The sequence below is a fragment of the Dipodomys merriami genome, unplaced genomic scaffold (genome assembly GCF_024711535.1).
Source record: "Dipodomys merriami isolate MVZ:Mamm:240054 unplaced genomic scaffold, mDipMer1.0.p SCAF_45, whole genome shotgun sequence".
Classification (NCBI taxonomy): Eukaryota; Metazoa; Chordata; class Mammalia; order Rodentia; family Heteromyidae; genus Dipodomys; species Dipodomys merriami.
The window spans coordinates 1,708,546-1,735,802 of NW_027206013.1; the positions used below are offsets into that span (position 1 = coordinate 1,708,546).

Genomic DNA, 27,257 nt, shown 5'->3' on the forward strand with positions numbered 1-27,257 from the left:
AACTGGTCTGAAATAAGTTAATATTTTACCCTAATGCTTTAGAAATTAAAAAAAAAAAAAAAACTTTATGTTAAGCCGGGCACCTGTGGCTCACGCCTGTAATCCTAGCTACTCAGGAGGTTGAGATCTAAGGATCTCAGTTCAAAGCCAGCCCAGACAGGAAAGTCTGAGAGATTCTTATCTCCAATAAACCACCAGAAAACGGAAAGTGGTGCTGTGGCTCAAGTAGTAGGGGGAGGAACAGTGCCCAGGCCAAGAGTTCAAGCCCTACAACAACAACAAAAAACTTTATCTTAGGTTACTTTACCTAAAATAACTTCTCAATCTGGTAAGAACAAAGCACTTTTAATATTGTATATTACCTACATTGTTACAGAGAAACTTTTCCTACCAAATGTCCTTTGGAAAAGACTTTTTGAGGAAATTAAGGTTAAGATGTAAGATTATTTGACATATATCTGTTTGTTCTGCCTGTGGCACCATTGTACTCCCAATTTTTTTTTTTGGGGGGGGGGGTCCAGTGGTGGGCCTGAACTCTGGGCCTGAGCACTGTCCCTCAGCTCTTCACCTCAAAGCTTTTTTTCCCCTGCATATGTGGTGCTGAGGAATCGAACCCAGGGCTTCATGCATGCAAGGCAAGCCCTGTACCACTAAACCACCTTCCCAGCCCTTTACTCCCAATTTTTTTTTTGGGGGGGGGGGGGGGGTCCAGTCGTGGGGCCTGAACTCTGGGCCTGGGCGCTGTCCCTCAGCTCTTCAGCTCAAGGCTAGCGCTCTACCACTTGAGCCACAGCGCCACTTCCGGCTTTTTTCTTATGTGGTGCTGAGGAATTGAACCCACAGGGCCTCAGGCATGCAAAGCAAGCGCTCTACCACTAAGCCACCTTCCCAGCCCTTTACTCCCAATTTTCAACCAATGAAAATTCCTTTTCTTTTCTTTTGTTTTGGTCAGTTGTGGGACTTGAACTCTGGGCCTGGCGCTGTCCCTCAGCTCTTCAGCTCAAGGCTAGCGCTCTACCACTTGAGCCACATCACCACTTCCGGCTTTTTCTGCTTATGTGGTGCTGAGGAATCGAACCCAGGGCCTCATGCATGCAAGGCAAGCACTCTACCACTGAGCAACCTTCCCAGCCCCTGAAAATTCCTTTTCTTGGCTAGAAATATGGCTTGCGTAGCATGCATGAAGCCGAGTTCGATTCCTTAGTACCACATACAAAAAAGCTGTAAGTGGCACTGTGGCTCAAATAGTAGAGTGCTAGCTTTAAGCAAAAGCAGCTCAGAGACAGCACCCAGGCCTTTACACAAGCCCCAGGACTGGCAAAAAAAGGAAAAAAAAAAAGAAAATTCCTTTTCTTTTTTGTCAGTTTGGGACTTGAATATGGGGCCTAGGCACTGTCCATCAACTCTCTTGCTCTAGGCTAGCACTCTACCATCTTAAGCCAAGTGCCACTTCTGGTTTTCTGGTGGTTAACTGGGGGTAAGAGTTTCATGGAGCGGGCTGGGAAGGTAGCTCAGTGGTAGAGCACTTGCCTTGTATGCTCGAGGCCCTGGGTTCGATTCCTCAGCACCACATAAGAAAAAAAGCTGGAAGTGGCGCTGTGGCTCAAGTGGTAGAGTGCTACCTTTGAGCTGAAGAGCTGAGGGACAGCGCCCATGCCCAGAGTTCAGGTCCCACGACCGGACCCAAAAAAAAAAAAAAAAAAAGAGTTTCATGGAGCCAGGCACGTGTGGCTCACTCCTATAATCTTAGCTACTCTGGAGGCTGAGATCAGAAGATCACAGTTTAAAGCCAGCCCAGGCAAGAAAGTCCATGAGACTATCTTCTTCAATTAATCACCAGAAAAGTCAGAAGTAGCTGGGCACTGGAGGCTTGCAGGGTGAGGGTGGGGTAAGTCCTTTGCACAGCTGACTGGACACTTGCTCTAGAAATACTGCTTGCTGGGTGACTGTGGCTAAGGCCTATAATCCTAGCTATTCAGGAGGCTGAGAGCTGAGGATTGCAGTTCAAAGCCAGCCAGGGTAGGAAAATCCATAAGACTCTTATCTCCAATAAACCACCAGAAAACTGGAAGTGGTGTTGTGGCTCAAGTAGTAGAGCAGTAGCCTTGAGCTGAAGAGCTCAGGGACAGTGTCCAGGCCCAGAGTTCAAGCCCTACAACTGACAAAAAAATAAATAAAAAGCCAGAAGTAGAGCTGTGACTTAAGTGGTAGAGCACTGGCTTTGAGCAAAAATGCTCAAGGACAGCACCCTGAACTCAAGCCCCAGAACCCACCCATACACACACACACACACACACACACACACACACACACACACACACACACACACACTCTCACACACACACATAAAATAATACACTGAGTAAACAAAAACTCACGTAAATCTTTCTTTTAATAATAATAAAAATACTAAGTAGTTAACGTTAACTTTTTCTCCCCTCTGCTCAAATTTTCTGGAAATACATAATTTAAAATGTTAAGTGTTGGCCGGGCACTGGTGGCTCACACCTCCAATCCTAGTTACTCAGGAGGCTGAGATCTAAGGATCAAGGCTCAAAGCCAGCTTAGGCAGGAAAGTCCACGAGACTCTTATCTCCAATTAACCACCAGAAAACCAGAAGTGGTACTGTGGCTCAAGTGGTAGAGCGCCAGCCTTGAACAGAAGAGCTGAGGGACAGTACCCAGGTCCAGAGTTCAAGCCCCACAACTGACAAAAAAAAATTTTAAATAAAATAAATTTTAAAAATTTAAAAATTTAAAAATAAATAAACTGTTAAGTGCCGATGGCTCATGCCTGTAATTCTAGCTACTCAGGAGGGTGAGATTTGAGGATCACAGTTCATAGCTAGCCAGGGCAAGAAATTGGAGATCCATGGGACTGGGAAGGTGGTTCAGTGGTAGAGCGCTTGCCTTGCATGCCTGAGGCCCTGGGTTCGATTCCTCAGCACCACATAAGCAAAAAGAAAAAAAAAGCCGCAAGTGGGGCTGTGGCTCAGGTGGTAGAGCGCTAGCCTTGAGCGCTCAAGCTCAGAATTCAGGCCAGGACCAGACCAAAAAAAAAAAAAAAAAAAAAAAAATGGAGATCCTTATCTCCAATTAAGCACCAAAAACCAATCAGAAGTTGTGCTGTGGTTCAAAGTGGTAGAGTGCTAGCTTGGAGCAAAAGGAGCCCAGGGACAGTGCACAGGCCCAGAGTTCAAGTCCCAGGACTGGCAAACAAAAAACAAAAACAAAAACTTAATTCCTCACCCTATGCCTCTACTCCTGAAAACTTGACCTGGACTAAATTAGAGGGATCCCAGGATTAATGAGGTCAAGACCCCTGCCCTTCAGGATTTTGGAATCTAGTATAAAAAAGTACATCATGCAAATCAGATTATAGCAATACTCGAAGAGAAACAAAGTGTTGTATTCACTCAAAGGAAGCAACTCATTTTGAGGGACATATAGTTCACTAAGTAGGAAGTACTAGAATTGAATCTAAGACTTCCCTAGCAGAGAGGAGAATGAAGGAGAAGGTAGTATTTTTCAGGTAGAGCAAAGAGCATGTGCAAGGGGAAAGCACACAGCAAGTGAATACCATTTTAGAAAGCTTTGTTTTGGAGTCAAACTATTTTAATCACATTTTACTCTTTCCTTTGCTGGGAACCTTGAGGCAAGCCAACAAATCTCTGCAATCCCTTTTCTCATCTACAAGACTGTCTACTTCAAAGGAGAACTACACCTGATCAAGACTATGAAGCACAGAGCTGGATAAAGTAAAAGATGGAAAAATGGTAAAAGCTGCAATTAGATGTTAAGAATAGTGAGAATCTAAAGGAAGGGATGTGAAGCTGTACAGAATGCTATTCAGCCTAAGAAAGGTCTTCCATGACACACAGCAGTTAGAATTACTGAAAAGAATAAAACCACAGCTGGGCACCAGTGGCTCACGCCTGTAATTCTAGGTATTTAGGAGGCTGAGATCTGAGGATAATGGTTCAAAGCCAGCCAGGGCGGGAAAGTCCATGAGACTCTTTTTTTTTTTTTGGGGGGGGGGTCTGGTCATGGGGCCTGAACTCTGGGCCTGGGCGCTGTCCCTTAACTCTTCAGCTCAAGGCTAGGGCTCTACCACTTGAGCCACAGTACCACTTCAGGCTTTTTTCTTTTTGCTTATGTGGTGCTGAGGAATCGAACCCAGGGCCTCTGGCATGCAAGGCATGCGCTCTACCACTGAGCCACCTTCCCAGCCCCAAGTCCATGAGACTCATCTCCAATTAACCAGAAGTAGTGCTATGGCTCAAAGTGATAAGAGTGCTGACCTTGAGCTGAGGGACAGCGTCCAGGTCCAGAGTTCAAGCCCCACAACCAACAGAAAAAATAAATAATAAAATAATAAAACCACAGAAGTAGCCAGGCACTAGTGGTGGCTCACGCCTGTAATCCTACCTACTCAGAAGGCTGAGATCTGAGGATTGCTGTTCAAAGCCATCCTGGGCAGGAAAGTCAGACTCATCTCCAATAAACCATCAGAAAATCGGAAGTGGAGCAGTAGCTCAAAGTGGTAGAGCACTTGAGCAAAAAAGCTGAGGGATGGAAGCACCCATGACCTGATTTCAAGCCCTATGATCGACCCAAAAACAAAACAAAACAGAACAAAAAAATGTACAGAAGTAAAACAATTAAATGTATGCTTTAGAAAAAGAATTCTGGTGTCCACAAAGGGGAGCTGGAAAGTGTTTTGCAAGGGAGGAGGGGTAAGTGGATTCAAAAAATTTCTGTTAAAGATCAGAAAGCAAAGAATGCAAGTACAAAAATCTTCCTAAAGTCAAATCCACAGGATTGATGGAGGGCAGCATTTGGGGAGTAGAGCGGAAAAGTCATTAGCAGTTCTCTCAAGTAAGTAAATGGTGCTGTCACTGGCACCAAGATGAGAAGTCTAGGGTCTACTAATGGTTCTTTTGTGCTCACTTCTACTCTGGCTTTAAAAAGTTCAATGTCTGCTCTATCCCTAAGTGAACAAAAGGAAGGAAATGTTCCCAAGGAAGGAAGGCCTACAAGACTGTGACTAGCTCAATGTCTATTTCTACCAAGAACAGCTCTTTTTAGGTTACAGTAGGAACCCCAGCCCTTCAGGTGTCCTCCAGAACCAACTCATGGGCCTTTTTTTGTATTTTCGGCCCGGTGGCAGCTCGGCGGCACTAACGAGCAGCCAACTCGACGTCCTCGAGACAACTCCCCAGGACGTCGGCAAATCCAGAACTAAACCAAGTTTGCACCTGTGTTCCTCATCAAAGGAGCCAATTAGCAAAAAGGCACCCCGCTGGATTCGAGATCCAAAGTACATTTACAAAGTTATTTTTATAAACTTTGGCTTGTTTTGATACGAACAACAGAAACCGAATCTCCACCCCCACCCACACCCCACACCCCACAAAAAATGTCACTTTGCTTCATCAGGGAAAGGAATGACTAAGAGGTGGATAAGGAAGGAGATCAAGAAGGAGAACCAAGTCACGATTTGAGGCCAATCCCACGCCTTCCTGGAGTTACAACTTGCCCGCCGTGTGACTACAGTCAAAGCGACAGTTCGCTAGAAGCCAACACCATTTCAAACAACCCACCAACAAACTGACCTAACTTTGGCCACCCTTCCTCCTCCTCCTTACTTCCCCAGCTCCGGCCTCCCAAGTCTCCCGCTGCACGGGTTGCGGGTCGGCCGAACGGGGTTCCCAGTCCGACGGCCGTGGCCCAGGGCGGGGCGTCTCCGCGGCGCGGGCTCACGGCCGGGGCTCCGGCGCTCGGGCCTTCCTCGCTGGCGCCCGGTTAGGGACCTCCCGGCCGAACCCCACATCAACGGCGTCCCTAGCCCAGGCCGCGGTCCCCGCGACGGAGGACACACGGCTGGGTTGTGGGAAGAGCGCGGTGCGGATGCCCCGGGCTGGGGGGAAGGGACCAGCGGCCGTTCCCAGCGAGGCCTGGCGCTCCCGCCCAGGTTGAGGCCTAGGCGGCCCCGTTAGTTGCCCGAACCCGCACGCTGCCTGGCGACATGGCGGGGCCACACAGAAAAGGAAACCGGATGGCGGCGTTTGGAGAAGCCCCAGCCAGCCGTAAGGACTCCCGGAGAGGAACGGCGCCCCCCGCCTGTCCGGCGCCGGAGAATGGCTTTTACCTTCATCAGCCTCCTGCTGGCCGCCATCTTGAATCTGGTGCTGCTGCTTTCCCAGAATGCATCGCGGCGGACCCGGCGGCTAAGCCCCCGCACTTCCTGGACAGGCAGACAGGGGGAGGGGCTGGCGGGGTGGGGCGTCCAGTAAGGGAGAAGCACCTACTGTGTGCCAGCACAGTGGTGGAGAAGTGTACTTGGACTCAGGTAAATTGCATATGTGAAACCCAGCCTTTATGCAGTATGTAATCTGGTAGCCACTACAATAGATGGCACATAGTAGGCGCACTGTAACTTTAATTTTCATAAAATAATTGAATAACTGGCCAGGCACCCGTGGCTCAAAACCTGTATTCCTAGCAAGTCAGGAGGCTGAGATATAAGAATCGCCATTCACTGCCTGCTGGGGCAGACAAGTTTCTGAGACTCCGTCCTCTAAACCCTCCCCACTCTTGCCAGGCTGGTCTTACTACCTTGGAAAATAATGTGCTCACTTTTTTTTTCTTTTTTTTTTCTTTTTTCTTTTTTTTGTGGGTCGTGGGGCCTGAACTCGGCCTGGGCACTGTCCTTCAGCCCTTCAGCTCAAGGCTAGCACTCTACCAATTGAGCCACAGTGCCACTTCCGGCTTTTACTGCTTATGTGGTGCTAAGGAATGGAACACAGGGTTTCATGCATGCAAGGCAAGCAGTTTACCACTGAGCCACTTTCCCAGCCCATTCCGGAGACTCAGAAAAACTGGAAGTGGCTGTTACTTAAAGTGGTAGAGCGCTTCCTTGAGTGAAAGAGCTCAGGGACAGCGCCCTAGTCCTTGAGTTCCAGCCCCATGACCAACAAAACAAGTAAATGAATAAGTAACTGTGAGAGAGCAAGGGAAGAAGAAAAAAATGTACTCATTAGCCTGGCCCTGGTGGATCATGACTGTCATCCTAGCTACTCTGGAAGCTGAGATCTGAGGATAGCAGTTCAAAGCCAGCCGGGGCAGGAAAACCCATGAGACTCTTATTTCCAATTAACCACCAGAAAACTGGAAGTTACTATATGACTCAAGTAGTAGAACACTAGCCTTGAGCTGAAGAGCTCAGGGATAGTGCCCAGGCCCAGAGTTCAAGCCCCACAACCAAAAAAAAAAAAAAAAAAAAGTGGGGCTGGGAGTGTGGATCAGTGGTAGTGCTTGTCTAGCATGCATGAAGCCCTGAGTTCAATTCCTCAGTATCATATAAACAAAAAAGGCAGGAAGTGGCACTGTGGCTCAAGTGGTTGAGTGCTAACCTTGAGCAAATGAAGCACAAAAAACAAAACAAGAGGATAAGAATGTGGCTTAGAGGTAGAATGCTTGCCTACCATGCATGAAACCCTAGGTTCGATTCCTCAGTACAACATAACCAGAAAAGGCCAGAAATGGTACAAATGGTAGAGTGCTAGCCTTGAGCAAAAGAAGCTCAGGACAGAGCCAGTTTCAGCCCCAGGACTGACAAAAATAAAAAATTAAAATACAGCTGGGCCCTGGTGGCTCATGCCTGTAATCCTAGCTACTCAGGAGGTAGAGAGCTAACGATCAATGTTCAAAGCCAACTAGGGCAGGAAAGTCCATGAGACTCTCATCTCCAATAAACCACTCAGAAAACCAGAAGTAACACTGTGGCTCAAGTGGTAGAGTGCTAGCCTTGAGCCGAAATGCTGAGGGACAGCATGCAGGCCCAGAGTTCAAGCCCCATGACCGACCAAAAAATAAATAAATAAATAAAATACTTCAAAACAACAACAAAACTTTATCATAAGTAAATATGTTCATATAGCCATGTACCACATAACATTTTAATGAATATATATCATCATTGTCCCATAAGGGACATACTTCCGCTAGGGCTTTTTGTTGGTTAGTTGAAGATTTGTTTGCCTCAGCTGGCTTGGAACCACGATCCTGAGATCCTTAGATCCCAAGTCTCCTGAATAGCCACCAATGGCCCAGCGTATCCTTTGGCTTTTGGGGTCTTCCTCCTATTGTAAAACCATTTCCTAAACCAGCCAGAAGAGCTGGCTTCTGGTCACACCAGCTCCCCTCCTCTCAGCCAAATCTCACTTAGACCTGACCTGTCCTTTCTGTATCACTTCCCAAACCTTGGTCATATGTAGCCTCTTCTTCCTCTTCTGCTTCCTCCTCTTGATCTCAGGCCCTTTGCCCATACTTTCTCCAATCAGCACAGGATCTGGAATGCTCACCCTCTAAGCTTCAGACTAAGGTCCAGAAAGGAAGCTAGTCCAATGGCACCCTGCTCTCAAGTAGCTCACAGCATGCTGGGTAGGTCCTAGGAAAGATGCCATATGGATATATGTATGTAAGAAGCCCCTGAAATGAGCCAGGTACTGCTCTAGGTATTTAGGCAATAGCAGAACATTAGACAGAAAATACATCAACACAAAGGTAAGACAGGACAATCAGGACCATATGGCTCACCTCTATAATCCTAGCTACCCAGGGTGTCTCTGAGATCTAAGGATCAAGATTTGAAACCACTATTGTCTAGGAAAGTCCATGAGACTTTTATCACCAATTAATCATTAAAAGGGGAGAGAGCTGGGGATGTGGCTTAGTGGTAGAGTGCTTGCCTAGCTTGCTTGAAGCCCTGAGTTCAATTCCTCAGTACCACATAAACAGAAAAAGTGGGAAGTAGCCAGGTGCCAGGGGCTCACGCCTGTAATCCTAGGTACTCAGGAGGCTGAGATCTGAGGATCGTGGTTTAAAGTGGTTTAAAGCTAGCGGAGGCAGGAAAGCCCATGAGACTCTTATCTCCAATAAACCACTAGAAAACTGGAAGTGACGCTGTGGCTCAAGAGGTGGAGCACTCACCTTGATCTGAAGAGTGCAGGGACAATGCCGAAGCCCAGAGTTCAAGCCCCATGACAAGCAAAAAAAAAAAAAAAAAAAGCGGGGAAATAACGCTGTGTCTCAAGTGGTAGAGTGCTAACCTTGAGCAAAAGAATCTCAGGGACAATGCGTAGGCCCTGAGTTCAAGCCCCAGGACTGGCAAAAAAATGAAACAAAATAGGAAATGGAGCCAGCCTTGCACAAAAAAAACAAAAAGCTAAGAGATAGTACCCAAGTTCTGAGTTCAAACCTCAGTACTCAAGGCTGGGAATGTGGCTTAGTGGTAGAGTGCTTGCCTAACATGTATGAAGCCCTGGGTTCAATTCCTCAGTACCATATAAACAAAAGAGGCCGAAGTGGCCCTGTGGCTCAAGTAGTAGAGTGCTAGCCTTGAGCAAAAGAAGCTCAAGAACAGGGCTGGGAAGGTGGCTCCATGGTAGAGTGCTTGCTTTGCATGCCTGAGGCCCTGGGTTCGATTCCTCAGCACCACATAAGCAGGAAAAAAAAAAAAAAGCCAGAAGTGGCACTGTGGCTCAAGTTGTAGAGTGCTAGCCTTGAGCTGAAGAGCTGAGGGACAGCACCAAGGCCCAGAGTTCAGGCCCACGACTGGACCTAACCCCCCCCCCCCCCTCCAAAAAAAAAAAAAAAAAAAGAAGCTCAAGAACAGTGTCCAGGCTGGCAAAAAACAAAAACAAAAAAACCCTCCGTACTCGCAACACACACACACACACACACACACACACACACAAGGTAGGTGGATGGAAGGTGCATCCAGAAGACTAAAGCCTTCTGTGATGAAGTCCATGCCCTTTTCCAAGACCAGGCAAGCTTGGCCAAGCTCAAAGCTTTGTTTTTTGGGGGGTCTGATTGTGGGGCCTGAACTCTGGGCCTGGGCACTGTCCCTCAGCTCTTCAGCTCAAGGCTAGCGCTCTACCACTTGAGCCACAGCGCCACTTCCGGCTTTTTCCTTTTTGCTTATGTGGTGCTAAGGAATCGAACCCAGGGCCTCATGCATGCAAGGCAAGCACTCTACCACTGAGCCACCTTTCCAGCCCCAAGCTCAGAGCTTTAATAGCAGCCAGGCCAAGAGAAGAGATGTAAACTAAATCATCAAGGATCCCAGATCCTGTGACCCAAGGGGTTTAGAGTTCTGGGAAAAGGAAACAGATGACAATTTGGCCAGGCAGGCACTAATGGCTTGTACCTGTTATCTTAGTTTCTCAGGAGACTGAGGATGTGGTTCAAAGCCAGCCTGGGCAGGAAAATTCATGGACTCTTATCTCCAATGAACCACCAGGAAACTGGAACTAGAGGTATGGCTCAAAGTGGTAGAGCACTAGCTGGAGCAAAAATGCTCAATGAGGGGCTGGGAAGGTGGCTCAGTGGTAGAGTGCTTGCCTTGCATGCCTGAGGCCCTGGGTTCAATTCCTCAGCACCACATAAGCAAAAAGAAAAACGCCGGAAGTGGCGCTGTGGCTCAAGTGGTAGAGCGCTAGCCTTGAGTTGAAGAGCTGAAGGACAGCGCCCAGGCCGAGTTCAGGCCCCACGACTGGACACCCCCCCCCAAAAAAAAAGAAAGGTCATTGATAGTGCCCAAGCCCTGAGTTCAAGCCCTACAACCAAAGTGATGATAATGTAGAGCCAACTAGAATGTAAAGGAAACACATTGCCTTCTCTCCCAAATGTGTGTGTGTGTGCACATGCATGTCTATGTCTGTGTATGCACACAATAAATAGGAAGACTTCTAACAGGATTTTCAAACTAACCTCTTTCAAATAGTTACAATGTTGTTTCAAATAGTAATTTTTTTTTCTCAGTCATAGGGCTTGAACTCTGGGCCTAAGTGCTATCTCTTAGCTCTTCAGCTCAAGGCAAGCACTCTACCACTTGAGCCACAGAGCCACTGTGGTTAATTGGCGATAAGAGTCTCATGGACTGGGGCTGGGAAATTGGCTCAGTGGTAGAGCGCTTGCCTTGCATGCCTGAGGCCCTGGGTTCAATTCCTCAGCACCACATAAGCAAAAAGAAAAAAGCCGGAAGTGGTGCTATGGCTCAAGTGGTAGAGCGCTAGCCTTGAGCTGAAGAGCTGAGGGACAGTGCCCAGGCCCAGAGTTCAGGCCCCACGACTGGACCCAAAAAAAAAAAAAAAAAAAGAGTCTCATGGACTATCCTGCCTGGACTGGATTTGAACCTCAATCCTTAGATCTCAGCCTCCTGAGTAGCTAGGATTATAGGCATTAGCCAGCATTAGCCACCAGCACGCAGCTTTGCATAACTCACTGTTTCTTTCTTTCTTTCTTTCTTTCTTTCTTTCTTTCTTTCTTTCTTTCTTCCTTCCTTCCTTCCTTCCTTCCTTTCTTTCTTGTCAGTCATGAGTTTCTTGTCAGTCATGAGGCCTGATCTCTGGACCTAGGTGCTGTCTCTCATCTCTTCAGCTCAAGGCTAGTGCTCTACCACTTAAGCCACAGCACCACTTCCAGCTTTTTATGTTTATGTGGTGCTGAGGAATCGAACCCAGGGCCTCATGAATGCAAGGCAAGCAGTCCACCACTGAGCTACTTTCCCAGCCCTTAGCATAACTGTTTAAATACAACAACTCTTGTTTTTGGAGACATGTGCTTTGTAGTCTAGTTTGGCCTCAAACTCTCAATCCTTCTGCCTTAGTGTAGCAAGTATTGAGATTACAGGCATGTGCCACTAAGATTATCTTTAGAATAACTCATTTTTTAATACTTTGTACTGGTCCTGGGGCTTAAACTCAAGGGTGGATGCTATAACTGAGCTTTTGTGCTCAAAGCTAGCTCTCTACCACTTGAGTTATAGCTCTACTTCCAGCTTTTTTTGGGGGGGAGGGGTCTGGTCGTGGGGCCTGAACTCTGGGCCTGGGCGCTGTCCCTTCAGCTCTTCAGCTCAAGGCTAGCGCTCTACCACTTGAGCCACAGCGCCACTTCTGGCTTTTTTCTTTTTGCTTATGTGGTGCTCAGGAATCGAACCCAGGGCCTCAGGCATGCAAGGCAAGCGCTCTACCACTGAGCCACCTTCCCAGCCCAACTTCCAGCTTTTTTGGTGCTTAATTGGAAGTAAGTCCCATGGGCTTTGCTTCTCCAGCCATGTTTTGAGCTGTGACCCTCATATCTTAGCTTCCTGAATAGCTAGGATTACAGGCATTAACCTCTAATGCTCCTCTGGGGTAATTTTTTTTTTTTTTTTTGTCAGTTGTGTGGCTTGAACTCTGAGCCTGGGCACTGTCCCGGAGCTCTTCAACTCAAGGTAAGCACACTACCATTTTAGCCACAGCGCCACTTCCAGTTTTCTGTTGGTTAATTGGAGATAAAAGTTTCAGGGGCTTTCCTGCCGAGGCTGGTTTTGAACTGCAATCCTCAGATCTCAGCCTCCTGAGTAGCTAGGATTACAGGCATGAGCCACCAGTGCTTGGCTGAGAGTAACTCCTTTTAAAAAAAAAAAATTATTTATGTGGTATCAAGGAATTGAACCCAGAGCCTCATACATGCTAGGCAAGCACTCTACCACTAAGCCACATTCCCAGCCCTAGAGTAACTCTTAATTAAACCAAAATCCTCCTTGGAACTTAATAAATGACACTAATGATGGGATCTGCCCACTGAGTCTCTGCCCTTTAGTCTAACCTATGGTATCTCCATGGAATGCTAGAGCCCTAAGGAACCCAGTTTGAACATCACACATACACAGTCCTTTTATTTTATAAATGAGAAAGCTGGACCCAGAGAAGGCAGTGTCATGGTAAGCTAATGCCAGGTCTCCTGCTTCTCAGTCTGAAAATCTGTCATATAGGGCTGGGAAGGTAGCTCAGCGGTAGAGTGCATGCCTTGCAAGCATGAGGCCCTGGGTTCGATTCCTCAGCACCACATAAACAGAAAAAGCCAGAAGTGGCACTGTGGCTCCAGTGGTAGAGCACTAGCCTTGAGCTGAAGAGCTGAGGGACAGCGCCCAGACCCAGAGTTCAGGCCCCATGACCGGCAAAAAAAAAAAAAAAAGAAAGAAAATCTGTCATATATGTATGTGCTGGACCTCATGAAGGGACATGATGGAGACCAAGGAAAATATAGCCCTTATACTCCCCAAGCTGGGTCTGTTGGGGGTGACATGCAAGTCTTTGGACAAAGTACTAGGGAAGACCTATTTTGTTTATCTCCTTAGTCACACTCTGGTACCCCTTTGAAAAACCACAGAAGTTTCTCTTGTATAGACATCTGTCAGGTGGGGACTGAAGGGATCCCAGTGACTCACCCAAAGTCCTGTTCCTTTGTGGCAGCCTGCTCTCGTGACTTAACATTTTGAGACCCTTCTAGAAGCTGCAGCAAGCCCAGGCTATGGAGCCCCATCTACCACTCCAAAAGTAATAATCCAAAAGTAATAATCCAATTCAATCATAGTTGCCTAAGGCCCTGGAAAACAACCAACAACCAATCTAATGAGCATCAGGTTTTTCTCTATGAAACAGACTGTAAAGCTGGGAATTGGTGACTCATGCCTGTAATCCTAGCTACTCAGAAGGCTGAGATTTGAGGATCATGGTTCAAAGCCAGTCCTAGGCAAGAAAGTCCATGAGACTCTTATCTCTAAAAAGCCAGAAGTGGAGATGTGGCTCAAGTTAGGTAGAGTGCCAGCTTTGACTGGTGGGGGGGGGGGGGGGGAGGCTGTAAGGATTCCATGAAGACTATCACATAGCTATTACAGTACCAACTCCAGGTTAAGGTCATCCTTACTTCTTTGGGGTTTTTTTTGGGCCAGTTATGGGGCCTGAACTCTGGGCCTGGGCGCTGTCCTTCAGCTCTTCAGCTCAAGGCTAGTGCTTTACCACTTGATCCACAACGCCACTTCCATCTTTTTTCCTTTTGCTTATGTGATGCTGAGGAATCGAACCCAGGGCCTCATGTATGCAAGGCAAGCACTCTACCATGGAGCCACCTTCCCAGCCCCCATACTTCTTTTTTTTGAGTTTACAAACATATTAACATATAAATATTGAGAAAGGTCCTGGGGAGCCTCCCCATTGTCTCTGCTGGAGCTGAGGGGAGCTGTCCCCACAGATGGCATGTGCCTGGGGAGCCTCATGGTGTTTGTTGCCCCCCCCCCAGCTTCTTTGGCACCTCCAGGTTCAACTGCTAGTCTGACTTCTGCTGTGCCCCAGAAGCAGTGGCCCTCCAGTCATCACTCCGGCTCGAGCTCATGCTGGAAGGGACGCTTCCTCTCTCCACAGTGCTTCTTGTGGGCAGGCCAGTCCTTCTGCTGGCACTGGGAACCACAGTACCATGCCACCTGGCAACGCCCACAGATGTTGAACTCCCGAAGCTGCTTCTCAATTACTGTGCAAGGAGGGTAATGACATTCATGGTAGGTGCAGGAGTTCTCCTCCTCCTCTACCACATCCCCATTGGCACTGTAGTACCGCGTGAGTTCAGGACAGGGAACTGCTCTTCTATGGGGTCCGTGGGCAGCTGCTGGATTGCAAGCCAGTACAAGCTTTGCTCTCTCTGTTTGCTGGAGGTCTCTTCTGCTTTAGGTCGCCAGCCCCATGGTACCAGCTCCAAGTTGTCCAGGCGATTGTCCACTGTCACTGAGTTGAGATGCACCACTTGACACCCAGGAGCCACGCCTCTCCTGTGCCGCTCCCACAGCAGCTCATGGAGGAGTCTACCCGATCCCCTTCCTCGGTTTTTGTCGAAGGCATAGGCAAATATCTTAGCACCATTTCCATCAGCATCTACTTCCATTCGAGCCTCAAAGGAGTAACTCTCCACCAGGGGGATGTCTTGCTCATCTATCAGAGTGTACTTGGTCTTCCCGGCCACCCGGCTGAGGCGCACGATGCCCAATTTGAAGTCGGTCATGGCCAGGCCTGCGCTCTCGGCCGGCTGCCACGCTATCTCAGGAGGCGCCCGGCCGGGCTCGGGAGAGGCCGCAGCACCCCAGGGCAGGCTGGGGCCGGGGCCAGGCTCGGGCAGGGCTGGCCCCCGGTGGACGAGGCTGGTCGGGGCTCGGGCCGCCGCCACCTCGCGCCCGCCGGACCTGCCACGCGCAGCCGCCGGCGCCGCGCGCACCCCAGCGAGCGGCATACTTACTTCTTAACTGCCACTACTGCCCCCATCCTACATACACCCCAACTCTCAAGATAAATATCTTTTTTTTTTCTTTTTTGATGGTTGTGAGGCTTGAACTCTGGGCCTGAGCACTGTCCCTCAGTTCTTCAGCTCAAGGCTAGCACTCTACCACTTGAGCCACAGTACCACTTCTGGTTTTCTGGTGGTTTATTGGAGATAAGAGTCTCACAGAGGGCTGGGAAGGTGGCTCAGTGGTAGAGCGCTTGCCTTGCATGCTCAAGGCCCTGGGTTCGATTCCTCAGCACCACATAAGCAAAAAGAAAAAAGCCGGAAGTGGCGCTGTGGCTCAAGTGGTAGAGCACTAGCCTTGAGCTGAAGAGCTGAGGGACAGTGCCCAGGCCCAGAGTTCAGGCCCCACGACCGGAACCAAAAAAAAAGAGTCTCACAGACTTTTTCTGCCCCGGTTGGCCTTGAACTGCGATCCTCAGATCTCAGCCTCCTGAGTAGCTAGGATTACAGGCCTGAGCCACCAGCACCCAGCTCAAGATGAACATCTTGAGCTATAATTCCTGGCGCGCGCGTGTGCGCGCGCACACACATTCACACACACACATACACACACACACACACACCAGTCCTAGGGCTTGAATTCAGGGCCTGGGTGCTGTCCTTGAGCTTTTTTGCTCAAGACTAGTGCTCCACCTAACTTGGGCCAAATTCTGCTTCTGGCTTTTTGGTTTTTGGTGATTTGTTGAAGAGTCTCATGATGCCAGGTGCCAAGGCTCACACTTGTAATTCTAGCTACTTAGGAAACTGAGATCTGAGGATGGCAGTTTGATGCCAGCCAAGAGCGGGAAAGTCCATAAGACTCTAATCTACAATAAATACTCAGAAAAAGCCAGAAGTGGCACTGTGGCTCAATGGGTGGAATGCTAGCCTTGAGCACAGAGAGGCATCAGGGATAGCATTCAGGCCCTGAGTTCAAGTCCCAGGACTGGCAAAAAAAAAAAAAAAAAAAAGAAAGAAAAAAGGAAAAAGAAAGAGTCTCATAGTCTCATGAACTTTCCTGCCTGGTCTTCAAACTATAATCCACAGATGTAAGCCTTCTGAGTAGCTAGGATTACAAGTGTGAGCCACCAGCATCTAAAGTGTGTGTGTGTGTGTGTGTGTGTGTGTGTGTGTGTGTGTGTGTGTGTGTGCGTTTGAAGTACTAGGGCTTGAACTCAGGGCTTTGACACTGTTCCTTAGCTTGTACACTCAAGGCTAGTATTCCATCATTTAAGCCACAGTTCCACTTCCAGCTTTTTGGTAGTTAATTGGAGATAAAAAGTACATATCGGGGGCTGGGAAGGTGGCTTGGTGGTAAAGTGCTTGCCTACTATGCATGAAGCCCTAGGTTCAACTCCTCAGTACCACATAAACAGAAAAAGCTAGAAGTGGCACTGTGGCTCAATTGTTAGAGTGCTAGCTTTAAGCAAATGAAGCTCAGGGACAGTGCCCAGACCCTGAGTTCAAGCCTCAGGACTGGCCAAAAAAAAAAAAAAAAAAAAAGTACATATCACAGAGTTTCCTGCCTGGGCTGACTTTGAATCTCAGCCTCCTGAATAGCTAAGATTAATACGTGTGAGCCCCGCCCCCCCAACTCTTCCTGGTGGTCTTATATCTTGCCATTGCCCAAAATTATTTCCTATGGTTTTAGAGGAAAATGGTTTAAGAAACTTGGATATCATCCAGGTGCTGGGGACTTACACCTGTAATCCTAGCTACTCAGGAAGCTGAGATCTGAAGATCATGGTTCAAAGCCATACCTGGAAGGAAAGCCAGTGAAGATCTTAGCTCCAATTAACCACAAGAAAACCAGAAGTATATGGCTCAAAGTAGTAAAGCACTAGCCTTGAGCAAAAAGAGCTCAGGAACAGTGGACAGTGGACAGGCCTTGAATTCAAGCCTAATGACAGACCAAAAAACAAAACAAAGCAAAACAAATAAACTTGGATATCATGGAAAGGCCAGGTACTGAGCAAACATAGCAGTTGGGAAAATGCCTACATACTTCTCAGGCCAGTCAGACACCTTAGAATGAGAGGCGAAAGGACTTCTAATATGACTCAACATTGGATACTGATACCTAGGAACCCCACTCATTCTTTTTTTTTTTTTTTTTTGTCGGTCATGGGACTTGAATTCTGGGCCTGGGCGCTGTCCCTCAGCTCTTCAGCTCAAGGCTGAGCACTCTACCACTTGAGCTACAGCGCCACTTCTGGTTTTCTGGTGGTTTATTGGAGATAGGAGTCTCACGGTCTCTCCTGCCCGGGCTGGCTTTGAACCGCGATCCTCAGATCTCAGCCTCCTGAGTAGCTAGGATTACAGGCGTGAGCCACCAGCACCCGGCTTCATTCTTGTTTTCCACAAGCCGCTTGGCACCAGAAGTAAGGAGGAAGAGTCAGGTTAGAGTCAGATGTCTGAGCAACCAAAACCACATAAGTAGCCAGATAAATAGTGTGTGAGTGTGTGTGTGTGTGTGTGTGTGTGTGTGTGAGATGCTGGTTGGGACCTCACCAACCTGAGACTGAAGTTTTAGCTTGGCTGAGGCTAAATTAACTCATTTTACCAAAAAAAAAAGCATAGAAGTAGCACACAGAAAATTGAGATTATAGCTGGGTGCTGGTGGCTCAGGCCTGTAAACCTAGCTACTCTGGAGGCTGAGATCTGAGGATCACGGTTCAAAGCCAACCCAGGCAGGAAAGTTCTATAAACCACTAGAAAACCAGATGTGGTGCTGTGGTTCAAGTGGTAGAGTGCCCACCTTGAGCTGAAGAGCTCAGGGACAGTGCCCAAGCCCAGAGTTCAAGCCCCACTACCGGCAAAAAAAAAAAGTTGATATACTATTGGACTTCAGTGGCCCACTAGCTCCAACCACTGATTTGGAAGACTTTTGGAGGACTATGGAAAATTCTTTGGTTTTGCTATCTCCAGGGAGATGACAAAGGACTTGGCTTGGCCTCAAGGTGAACGCTCTACCACTTCAGCCACAGCACCACTTCTGGTTTTCTGGTGGTTTATTGGAAATAAGAGTCTCACAGTGGGGGCCAGTGGCTCACACCTATAATCCTAGCTATCAGGAGGCTGAGATCTGAGAATTGCAGTTCAAAGTCAGCCTGAGCAGGAAAGTCTGGGAGACTCTTATCTCCAATAAACGACTATAAAACCGGAAGTGGCACTGTGGCTTAAGCAGTAGAGCACTTGCCTTGAGCTGAAGAGCGCAGGGACAGCACCCAAGCCCAGAGTTCAAGCCCCAGGACCGACCGACCAACAACAACAAAAAAGAGAGTCTCACAGGCTTTTCCTGTCTGGGCTGGCTTTGAACCATGTCTCAGCCTCCTGGGTTGCTAGGATTACAGGTGTGAACCACTGGTGCCCAGCTTCTGAGGAGGGCTCTCTGACTGATGGCCCAAACATCTCTAGATTTCTAGGTTCTACTTGCCTTGTCCCTCCTTCCTGTCCCCCCTTCTCTCTGCAGCTTGGAAGTGTGATAGTCTCTGAGAGAAAAACTGAGGAAGGGTCCTCACAACTAACCCTAAGTTGGGCAGTTGAAGAACAGACCACTCATAGATCTGGAGGCAGATTTTTGCAAATTTTAATCCACACTCACATTTGGTAACCATGTGAGGCTTCTTTACCTCTCAGCATCTTCACTGGATGATGATAAAGATGAACCAAAAAATCACAGGTCAGAGATTCAGGAGTATTATCTCACCCCTGTAATCCTAGCTACTCAGGCTGTGATCAGATCAGATCAGATTTTCCATTCAAGGCCAGCCTGGGCAAAAAGTTATGGAGAATCTCATAAATTTTAAAAGCAAAAATAGCTGGGGCTGGGAATGTGGCTTAGTGGTAGAGTGCTTGCCTAGCATGCATGAAGCCCTGGGTTAGATTCCTCAGTATCACATAAACAGAGAAAGCAGGAAGTGGCACTGTGGCTTAAGTGGTAGAGTGCTAGCCTCAAGCAAAAGCAGCTCAGGGACAGTGCCCAGGCCCTGAGTTCAAGCCCCAGGACTGGGAAGAAGAAGAAAAAAGAAGGAGGAGTTTGAGGAAAGAGGAGGAGGTGGCTCACGCCTGTAATCCTAGCTACTCAGGAGGCTGAGATCTGAGGATTGAGGTTCAAAGCCAGCCCTGACAGGAAATGCTGTAAGACTCTTATCTCCAATACACCACTCAGAAAACCGGAGGTGGCAGTGAGGCTCCAGTGGTAGAGTGCTATCCTTGGGCTGAAGAGCTGAGGGACAGTGACCAGGCCCAGAGTTCAAGCCCCATGACTGACCAAAAAATAAAAAAATAAATAAATGTGTCGGGCTGGACTCAAGAGCCGTGACAGGAAACCTGTGAAGCCAGGAAAATCCAAGGATGATTAGGGACTAGTTTGAACAGATGTGTTAGGGAGCCCAGCTCCGGTCTAGGCATCTGGGAGAAGTGCTCAGCCGAGGGAGAAACTTGTGGAAAGGGGTGGGGGCCCTCCGCCTCCCCCGAGGCGGAAAAGGCACGCGGGGACTCTAGGGATCACCGGAAGGGGCACGAGGGGCAGTTGGCCGGGGGGCCGGGGCGGCGGCCGTTGGCTAACTGTGGCCTGCCAGGTGAGGTCAAGGGGTCTGGCTGGGGTGCGGCCACCATGACCAAAGATTCGCCCACCCCTTTGGGTGGCGGCCGTGCGTCGCCCAAGAAATCGGGTAGCCCCAGCCCAGCGGCAGCAGTGGTGGAGGAGCAGAGGCGGGAGCTGGAAAAGCTGCGGGGAGAACTGGAGGCGGAACGCGCACGCGGGCGGGCGGAACGGCGGCACTTCGCAGCCCAGGCGCGCCAGCTGCGGGAGTCCGCCGAGCAGGAGCGGCAGCAGCTGGCCGACCATCTGCGCTCCAAGTGGGAGGCACAGCGCTTCCGGGACATGCGGCAACTGCAGGAGGAGGTGCAGCGCGAGCGCGAGGCCGAGATCCGGCAGCTGCTCCGCTGGAAGGAAGCCGAGCTGCGGCAGCTGCAACAGCTGCTGCACCGCGAGCGCGACGGGGTGGTGCGCCAGGCCCGAGAGCTGCAACGCCAGCTGGCCCAGGAGCTGGTGAGCCGCGGCTACTGCGGCCGCGCGGGGGCGCGGGAGATCGCCGCCACGCAGTGCCGCTGTCGCCTGCAAGAAGTGCTGGCGCAACTGCGCTGGGAAAACGACAGCGAGCAAGCCGCACGCATCCGCCACCTGCAGGCGGCGCTCAACCTGGAGCGCCAGCTCTTCCTCAAGTACATTCTAGAGCACTTTCGCTGGCAGCCGGCCTTGCCGGGGTCCCTGGACTCCGAAGTCGTGCCACCCTCGGAAGATCGACTCACAGGAGCCGGGAGCAGTGCTCGCTGTACCTCCAAGCCCCCGTGTCGAATCGGATCCCTCGACAGCTTGAGCGATGGCGTCCGCGTTCGCTCCCGCTCTCTCGACCTAGGGCCTGCGGTGTGCTCCAGCTCCCCAGACGATCTGCTCCCCACTCGCGCCACCTCCCTGGGTTCCTTAGCAACCGCGCGCTCCTGCTCGCTGGACAGCGCCCTGAGTTGCCCCAAGGCCCCTGAATCTGAAGTGCGGGCCTCCTCGACAGACAGCTCCATCCCAAGCTCTTCTAGTCCCTCGCTGCCGCCCCTGTCATCACCAACACATAGGAAACCGAACGACCCGGGAGGAGGAGAAGGCTCCGGGAACCAGCCCTGTGAAGCTCTGACCCCTTCGCCCCTGGACTACAACGAACTGGTGAAGCAGAACTCGATGCTGACGGAGGCGTTGCAGGTGCTGTCGCGTCGTTGTTCTGGTCTGCGCCAGGAGAACATGCAACTCCGACGCGCAGGCTTCCCGGACCAGACCGACGAGAGGGTGAAGCGGCTCAAGGTAAAGCACGCGGAGCTAACGGGCCTGGCACGGCGTCTGGAGGACCGTGCCCGCAAGCTTCAGGAGACCAACCTACGAACCTTGAGCGCGCCTGTTCCAGGTGACAGCCGCGCCGATCTGGAGTTGTGCCAGGCTTTTGCTCGCCAGCGCACCCGGGACCTGTCGGAACAGGCCAGCGCGCTGCTGGCCAAGGACAAACAGATTGAAGAGCTGCAGAGGCAGTGCCACCTGCTTCAGGCGCGCGTGGCCACGGACCACGGCAGCGCCTCGCATCCTGAAGGGGGCGCTCCTCGCGCGCCGTGGCTCAACATCAGCGACTTAGACCGGCTGCAGCGCGAGTCCCAGCGGGAAGTGCTACGCCTGCAGAAACAGTTGACGCTGCAGCAGCAGTGCAACGGCGGCGCCGGGGCTGAGGCAAGCGGCCAGAGCTCACCTTGTGAGGTGGCGCCAAACCAGGTGCAGGCTCTGGAGCGCGAGCTGGACGCACGGCGGCGCGAATGCGAAGAGCTGAACGACCTGGCGGCGGCCGCACGGCGGCGGGGCGAAGATACAGAGGCGCAGCTACAGGCGGCGCTGCGCAAGGGCGCCTGGTTGGCAGAGGAGAACGCGCGGCTGCAAGCCCAGGCCGACTGGGCGCAGAAGATGGCAGCGGAGAATAGAGACGTGAGGGGGCAGCTGGGCCGTGTGGGCCAGGCGCGAGATGCCTTGGACCTATTGGCAGGGCAGCTGCTGCAACAGGCGGAGCACGGGCAAGATAGACAACAGCAGTTGCAGCACGACCTGCAGACGGCCCTGGAGGACCTCCAGGCTGCCCAGAAGGAGAGGCAGGCATTGCAAAGTCAGCCTGGCCACCTTCCCCAGCAGCCACAGGAAACTTCCCAGGTCCTTGAGTCCCAAGCCCTGGGCAGTGAAAAGCCCAAATTTAAGCCAGGGCCTGAAGACCGTGCACTATCACTACCCAACAGAGACAAACAGAAACAGCCTTCTGTTTGCCTCTCGCTGCAGGAAAAACCACTTGCCTTTGGAGAACCAGCTACTGCTCCTCAAGTGTCAGACAAAGACTCTACTAGTGAACCTCTGGACTCCAGACCCCAAGCCAAGAAAACCAGTTCCCAATCGAACTCCTCTTCAGAGATGGAGTCTGTGTGGGCTACAGTACCATCTTGTTTTACTCTGGACAGAGACACTGCTAGTGAAGTCGATGATCTGGAGTCAGACAGTGTGTCTGCTTCTCTGGAAGAAGGAGTCTCTGAGGCTCCGACCACCCCCAAGCTCAAGATCTTCCTGGCTAGATATAGCTACAATCCCTTTGAGGGACCCAACCAGCATCCCGAGGGTGAACTGCCCCTCACAGCTGGGGATTATGTGTATGTCTTTGGGGACATGGATGAGGATGGCTTCTATGAAGGAGAACTTGAGGATGGTCGTCGGGGGTTGGTGCCTTCCAATTTGGTGGAACAGATTCCAAACAGTCCCAACTTGGACTGCCCATTACTCAAGGCCCCTGACCTTAGCCCCTCTGCACTACCAGCTAAGCAGAACAAAGCCTTGAAGAAAGAGAGCTTATCATTTGGAGAAGCCCAGGTATCCATAGATAAAGGGTCAGACGTAGCAGTAGAGATGTTGGAGAAGAAGACAGAAACTTGCTGGTTGGGCTCACCACAGAGTGTGGAAGAACATGGTTCCTCTATACCCTTTCTGGAAGCCAAAGGAGGGCTCTGTGTGGCCCCCATGAAACTTCACCTGCAAAGTGTCACTGCTACATCAGCTGAGATCGCCTGGGTCTATGGCAGCAGCAGGTACCCCCATATGGTATACCTTGATGACCAGGAGCATGCTCTAATCCCTTCAGGTGTGAGCTGCTATACTTTCCAAGGCCTACATCCTGGCACACGATACCAGGTGCAGGTAGAAGTGCGGCTGCCTACAGACCTGCTGCAGGTGCTCTGGGAAACAATGTCCTCCACGATCACCTTTAACACACCCTTAGCAGGACCCCCTGACCCTCCACTGGATGTACTGGTTGAACACCATGCCTCACCAGGCTTCTTAGTGGTCAGCTGGCTCCCTGTGACCATTGACTCAGCCGGGTCCTCCAATGGAGTGCAGGTTACTGGCTATGCTGTGTATGCAGATGGGTGCAAGGTTGCAGAGGTTACTGATGCCACGGCTGGAAGCACCCTATTAGAATTTTCCCAGCTCCAGGTCCCTCTTACATGCCAGAAGGTCTCAGTGAGAACCATGTCACTTTATGGTGAGTCCCTGGATTCAGTGCCAGCTCAGATCCCTGAGGACTGCTTCTCCTATCACTCATTACTGGAGACCCCTCTCTTCAGCTACATCTGTAGCGACCCATCCACTTGCAGAGTCAACTTCCCTGTTTGTCACCAGCAGCTGACACAGGCTTCACTGAATACCAAAACTAGTCCCTACACCTCTAAAAGCTGTGAGCAGCCTCAGGCTAATTTTCTAGAAGTTTCCCCTGAAGTATCCCCAAGGAAGCCATCTCCAATGTCTAGTGTGTTATCAAAAGGGGCTGGCAAGCAAGCTCAGGGACCTATTGAAGCCAAGAAGGACTGTGGAAAGAGCCTGCCTTTTCAGAAGAGTCCTTATAACCACAGACTACTTCTACCCACTGGCAAGTCTCAGTACCAGCACATGAGCAACAGCAGAAGTTCTGCTTCAGGATTCAGCCATCTGTCTTTGGAGCATGGGCCCAGGGAAGAGCCACGTCAGGAGAAAGCTCCCCTTGAGAAGGCACTCAAGCAAAAGCACATGTTCATGCCTCCCCAGAAAGGTATTAACCAGAAATATGCCACCAACTTCCATACAGTTTTAGAAGAAAAGGAGGTAGAGTGCTGGGATCCTTGGCACACAGGAAAACCAGACCAGAGAAAGACACTCAAGCCTCAGAGTGGGCAAGGACAGGCTCTAGGGGACAAGAGAGAATGCTGTGAACCTGACTTGGTGCAATGTCCAGCTCCATCCACCCAAGTCATTAAAATGTCCAGAGTTAGTAGCTCACTGCCGGGATCAGAGGCCAACACTCCAGCTAGGGTCTTTGTGGCCCTTTTTGATTACAACCCTTTGGTGATATCTTCTAATCCTCAGGCTGCAGAGGAGGAGCTGGCCTTCCAGAAAGGACAGTTGTTGAGAGTAAGGGGATCCCAGGACCCCCATGGCTTTTACCGTGGAGAGTACAATGGAAAAGTTGGCAACATCCCAGGGCACCTTGTGATGGAGGTAGAGACAGGTACAGAGCTGACTGATGGGAAGTGGCATTTGTCAACACAAGGGCACTTTGAGGACTTTGAGAGGCTCACCAGCCCCCAAGGATCCTTCCTAATGCCCCAAGGGAACTCTAGGTCACCTACCCTGTGGACCTCAAAGACAATGGTGGCAGTCCTGGACTATAATCCCAGGGATGAGAGAACAGGGGCACGGTCAAAGGGCAAGCTGACACTGAGGGCAGGGGATATGGTTACTGTCTATGGGCCCGTGGATGATAAGGGATTCTATTATGGTGAATCTAGTGGCCACAGGGGCCTGGTCCCTGCCCATCTACTAGATGACTTGTCTGTTCATGCAAAGTGAGCATAGCTCCTTTCAAGGTGGTAGCTTCTGGTTACTCATACCCCTCTAGAAAAACATGCATATGTGCCCTCACACAAAACCCCTCACCACCACCTTAAGCAACATTCACTTCAGGTACCACAGTGTTAAACTGGTGGCAGTCCCCAAATGTCCTCTAGCTTCTGAAAGCAGCAAGGCTGAAGTCTGAGTTGTTTCCCAAAGAAAACAAAACATGCCAATTCTCTGAACGTTTGACTGGTTGTTTCATAGTTGTGGGTAATTCTGATATGTATTTGAAGAAGTGCTTTTTTGCCTGTGATCAGTGTTTTCTTTAGCAGGTTAACATTATTCATCCATTGCCTTGTATGAAAGTCTCAAGAAAAATCTGCATCTCAAAAAAAAGTAATCAAAATGTTTCTTTTTCTATTTTATGTTCAACCCCTCATTAAAATGTTCATAGAAAAAAAGAATATTCTAGAAGTTAAAGCATAACCAAAGGAAATATGAACACACTTCTTTCCCCCTCTCTCTTCTATCCAGTGGATCTCCAAGTGTAGCAGATATGCTGTCCCAATGGGAAAAGGGAAAATATAGTTCTTTAGGGTGGACCCAGCTCAGAATAGGCTAGTTTGGCCACAGAAGTTCTCACAAAGTGTTAGAGATGAGAACTTCCTGTTAGGGCTGTGGGTAAGGTTCATGTCTCCCAAATGAGAGTTGCCCTCTAGTAGCTGCTGGTTCCCCATGATGTTTTGTAAGGGATTCCTTGGGGAGACACTTAGTTGTCTCACTATGAAAGACTACTAAGGCTCTAAGGAGCCTTAATGTCTGTGGTCATACAACTCAAGGAAATCATTACATCTCCTGTGGCCTTCTGTTGCTTCCTTCTAGGAGAGTAGGTTAAAAAAGGAGTGGTCAAGCTGGATGCCGGTGGCTCATGCCTATAATCCTAGGAGGCTGAGATCTGAGGATCATGGTTCAAAGCCAGCCCAGGCAGGAAAGCTCGTGAGACTCTTATCTCCAATAAACCACTAGAAAACCGGAAGTGGTGCTGTGGCTCAAGGGGTAGGGCACTCACCTTGAGCTGAAGAGCACAAGGACAGCGCCCATGCCCAGAAGTTCAAGCCCCACGACCGACAAAAAAAAAAAAAGTGGTCTTCATCCTTCCCACATCCCCTTGTTCCCTACATGGGGAACTCTGTTAAAAGGACACTGCTAGCTGGGTGCCAGTGGCTCTCACCTGTAATCCTAGCTACATTGGAGGCTGAAATTTGAGGATTCAGATTTTAAGCCAGTTTAGCTAGGAAAAGTCATGAGCCTCTTCAATTAACTACCAAAAAGGGGAGCTCTGACTCTTTGGTAGAGCTCTAGCCTTGAGGGAAAAGCTTAGAGACAATGCCTGGGCCCTGAGTTCAAGCCCAAAAACTGGTACAAAAAAAAAAAAAAAAGGAAGTGGCGCTGTAGCTCAAGTGGTAGAGCGCTCGCCTTGAGCTGAAGAGCTGAGAGACAGGGCTCAGGCCCAGAGTTCAAGCCTCACAACCACCAGAAAAAAAAAAAAGAAAAGGGGCTGGGAAGTTGGCTCAGTGGTAGAAGCGCTTGCCTTGCATGCCTGAGGCCCTGGGTTCGATTCCTCAGCACCACATAAGCAAAAGGAAAAAAAGAAAAAGAAAAAAAAGGGCTGGGAACGTGGCTTAGTGGTAGAGTGCTTGCCTAGTACGCATGAAGCCCTGGGTTTGATTCCTCAATCACATAAGCTGGAGATGGCACTATGGCTCAAGTGGTACAGTGCTAGCTTTGAGCACATGAAGCTAAAGGACAGTGCCCAGGGCAAGTTCAAGCCCCAGGACTGGCAAAAGGAAAGGAGGGGTTGAAAGGTAGCTCAGTGGTAGAGTGCTTGCCTTGCATGCATGAAGCCCTGGGTGCGATTCCTCAATACCACATAAGCAGAAAAAGCTGCAAGTGGTACTATGGCTCAAGTGGTAGACACTAGCCTTAATCTGAAGAGCTGAGGGACAGCATCCGGGCCTAGAGTTCAAGTCTCACAATGACAAAAAAAGAGAGAGAAAGAAAAAGAAAGAAAGAAGAAACAAACTCAGGCACTGGTGGCTCACACCTGTAATCCTATCTGTTTAGGAGGCTGAGATCTGGGCATGACAGTTCGAAGCCAACCTGGGCAGGAAAGTCCATAAGACCATTTTTTTTTTGGGGGGGGTCATGGGGTTTTATCTTGGCTTGATTATTGTCCCTGCCTGAGCTTTTGTGCTCAAGGCTAGCTCACTACCACTTTGAGCCTCAACACCACTTCCAGTTTTCTGGTGGTTAATGGAAGATAAGAGTCTCATGGACTTTCCTACTCAGGCTGGTTTTGAACCATGATCCTCAGAGCTCAACATCCTGAGTAGTTAGGATTACAGAAGTGAGCCACTGATGGCACCTAGCTATTTCTCTGAGACCTTATCTCCAGTTAACCACTGGAAAACTGGAAGTGGACCTATAGCCCAAGTGGTAGAGCACTAGCCTTGAGCAAAAAAACTCAGGAACAGTGCCCAGGTCCTGAGTTTAAGCCCCATGACAGACAAAAGGAAAGAAAAGGGCTGGGAAGATGGCTCAGTGGTAGAGTGCTTGCCTTGTATGCATGAGGCCCTGGGTTTCATTCCTCAGCACCACATAAGCAGGAGAAGCCAGA

General features: G+C 49.8%; 2 protein-coding genes and 1 pseudogene across 2 annotated transcripts in view; 1 reads left to right on the forward strand and 2 right to left on the reverse strand.

The window, feature by feature from the left end:
• The window catches only part of Ube2l3 (ubiquitin conjugating enzyme E2 L3), a 60,470-nt gene extending 54,260 nt beyond the window's left edge, over nt 1–6,210 (reverse strand). The window contains exon 1 of the mRNA XM_069994275.1: nt 6,152–6,210. Within this exon, the coding sequence (XP_069850376.1) occupies nt 6,152–6,178 (27 nt within the window). The 5' untranslated portion in view covers nt 6,179–6,210. The remainder of the gene's footprint in view (nt 1–6,151) is intronic.
• Nucleotides 6,211–14,206: 7,996 nt separating this feature from the next.
• On the reverse strand, nt 14,207–14,886 carry LOC138808483 (zinc finger MYND domain-containing protein 19 pseudogene; annotated as a pseudogene).
• A 4,812-nt stretch (nt 14,887–19,698) lies between these two features.
• Nucleotides 19,699–25,007, forward strand: LOC138808274 (RIMS-binding protein 3-like). Its single transcript, XM_069994274.1, has one exon. The coding sequence runs from the start codon at nt 19,763–19,765 to the stop codon at nt 24,593–24,595; it is 4,833 nt and encodes a 1,610-aa protein (XP_069850375.1). The 5' UTR covers nt 19,699–19,762; the 3' UTR covers nt 24,596–25,007.
• The last annotated feature ends 2,250 nt before the right edge of the window (nt 25,008–27,257 follow it).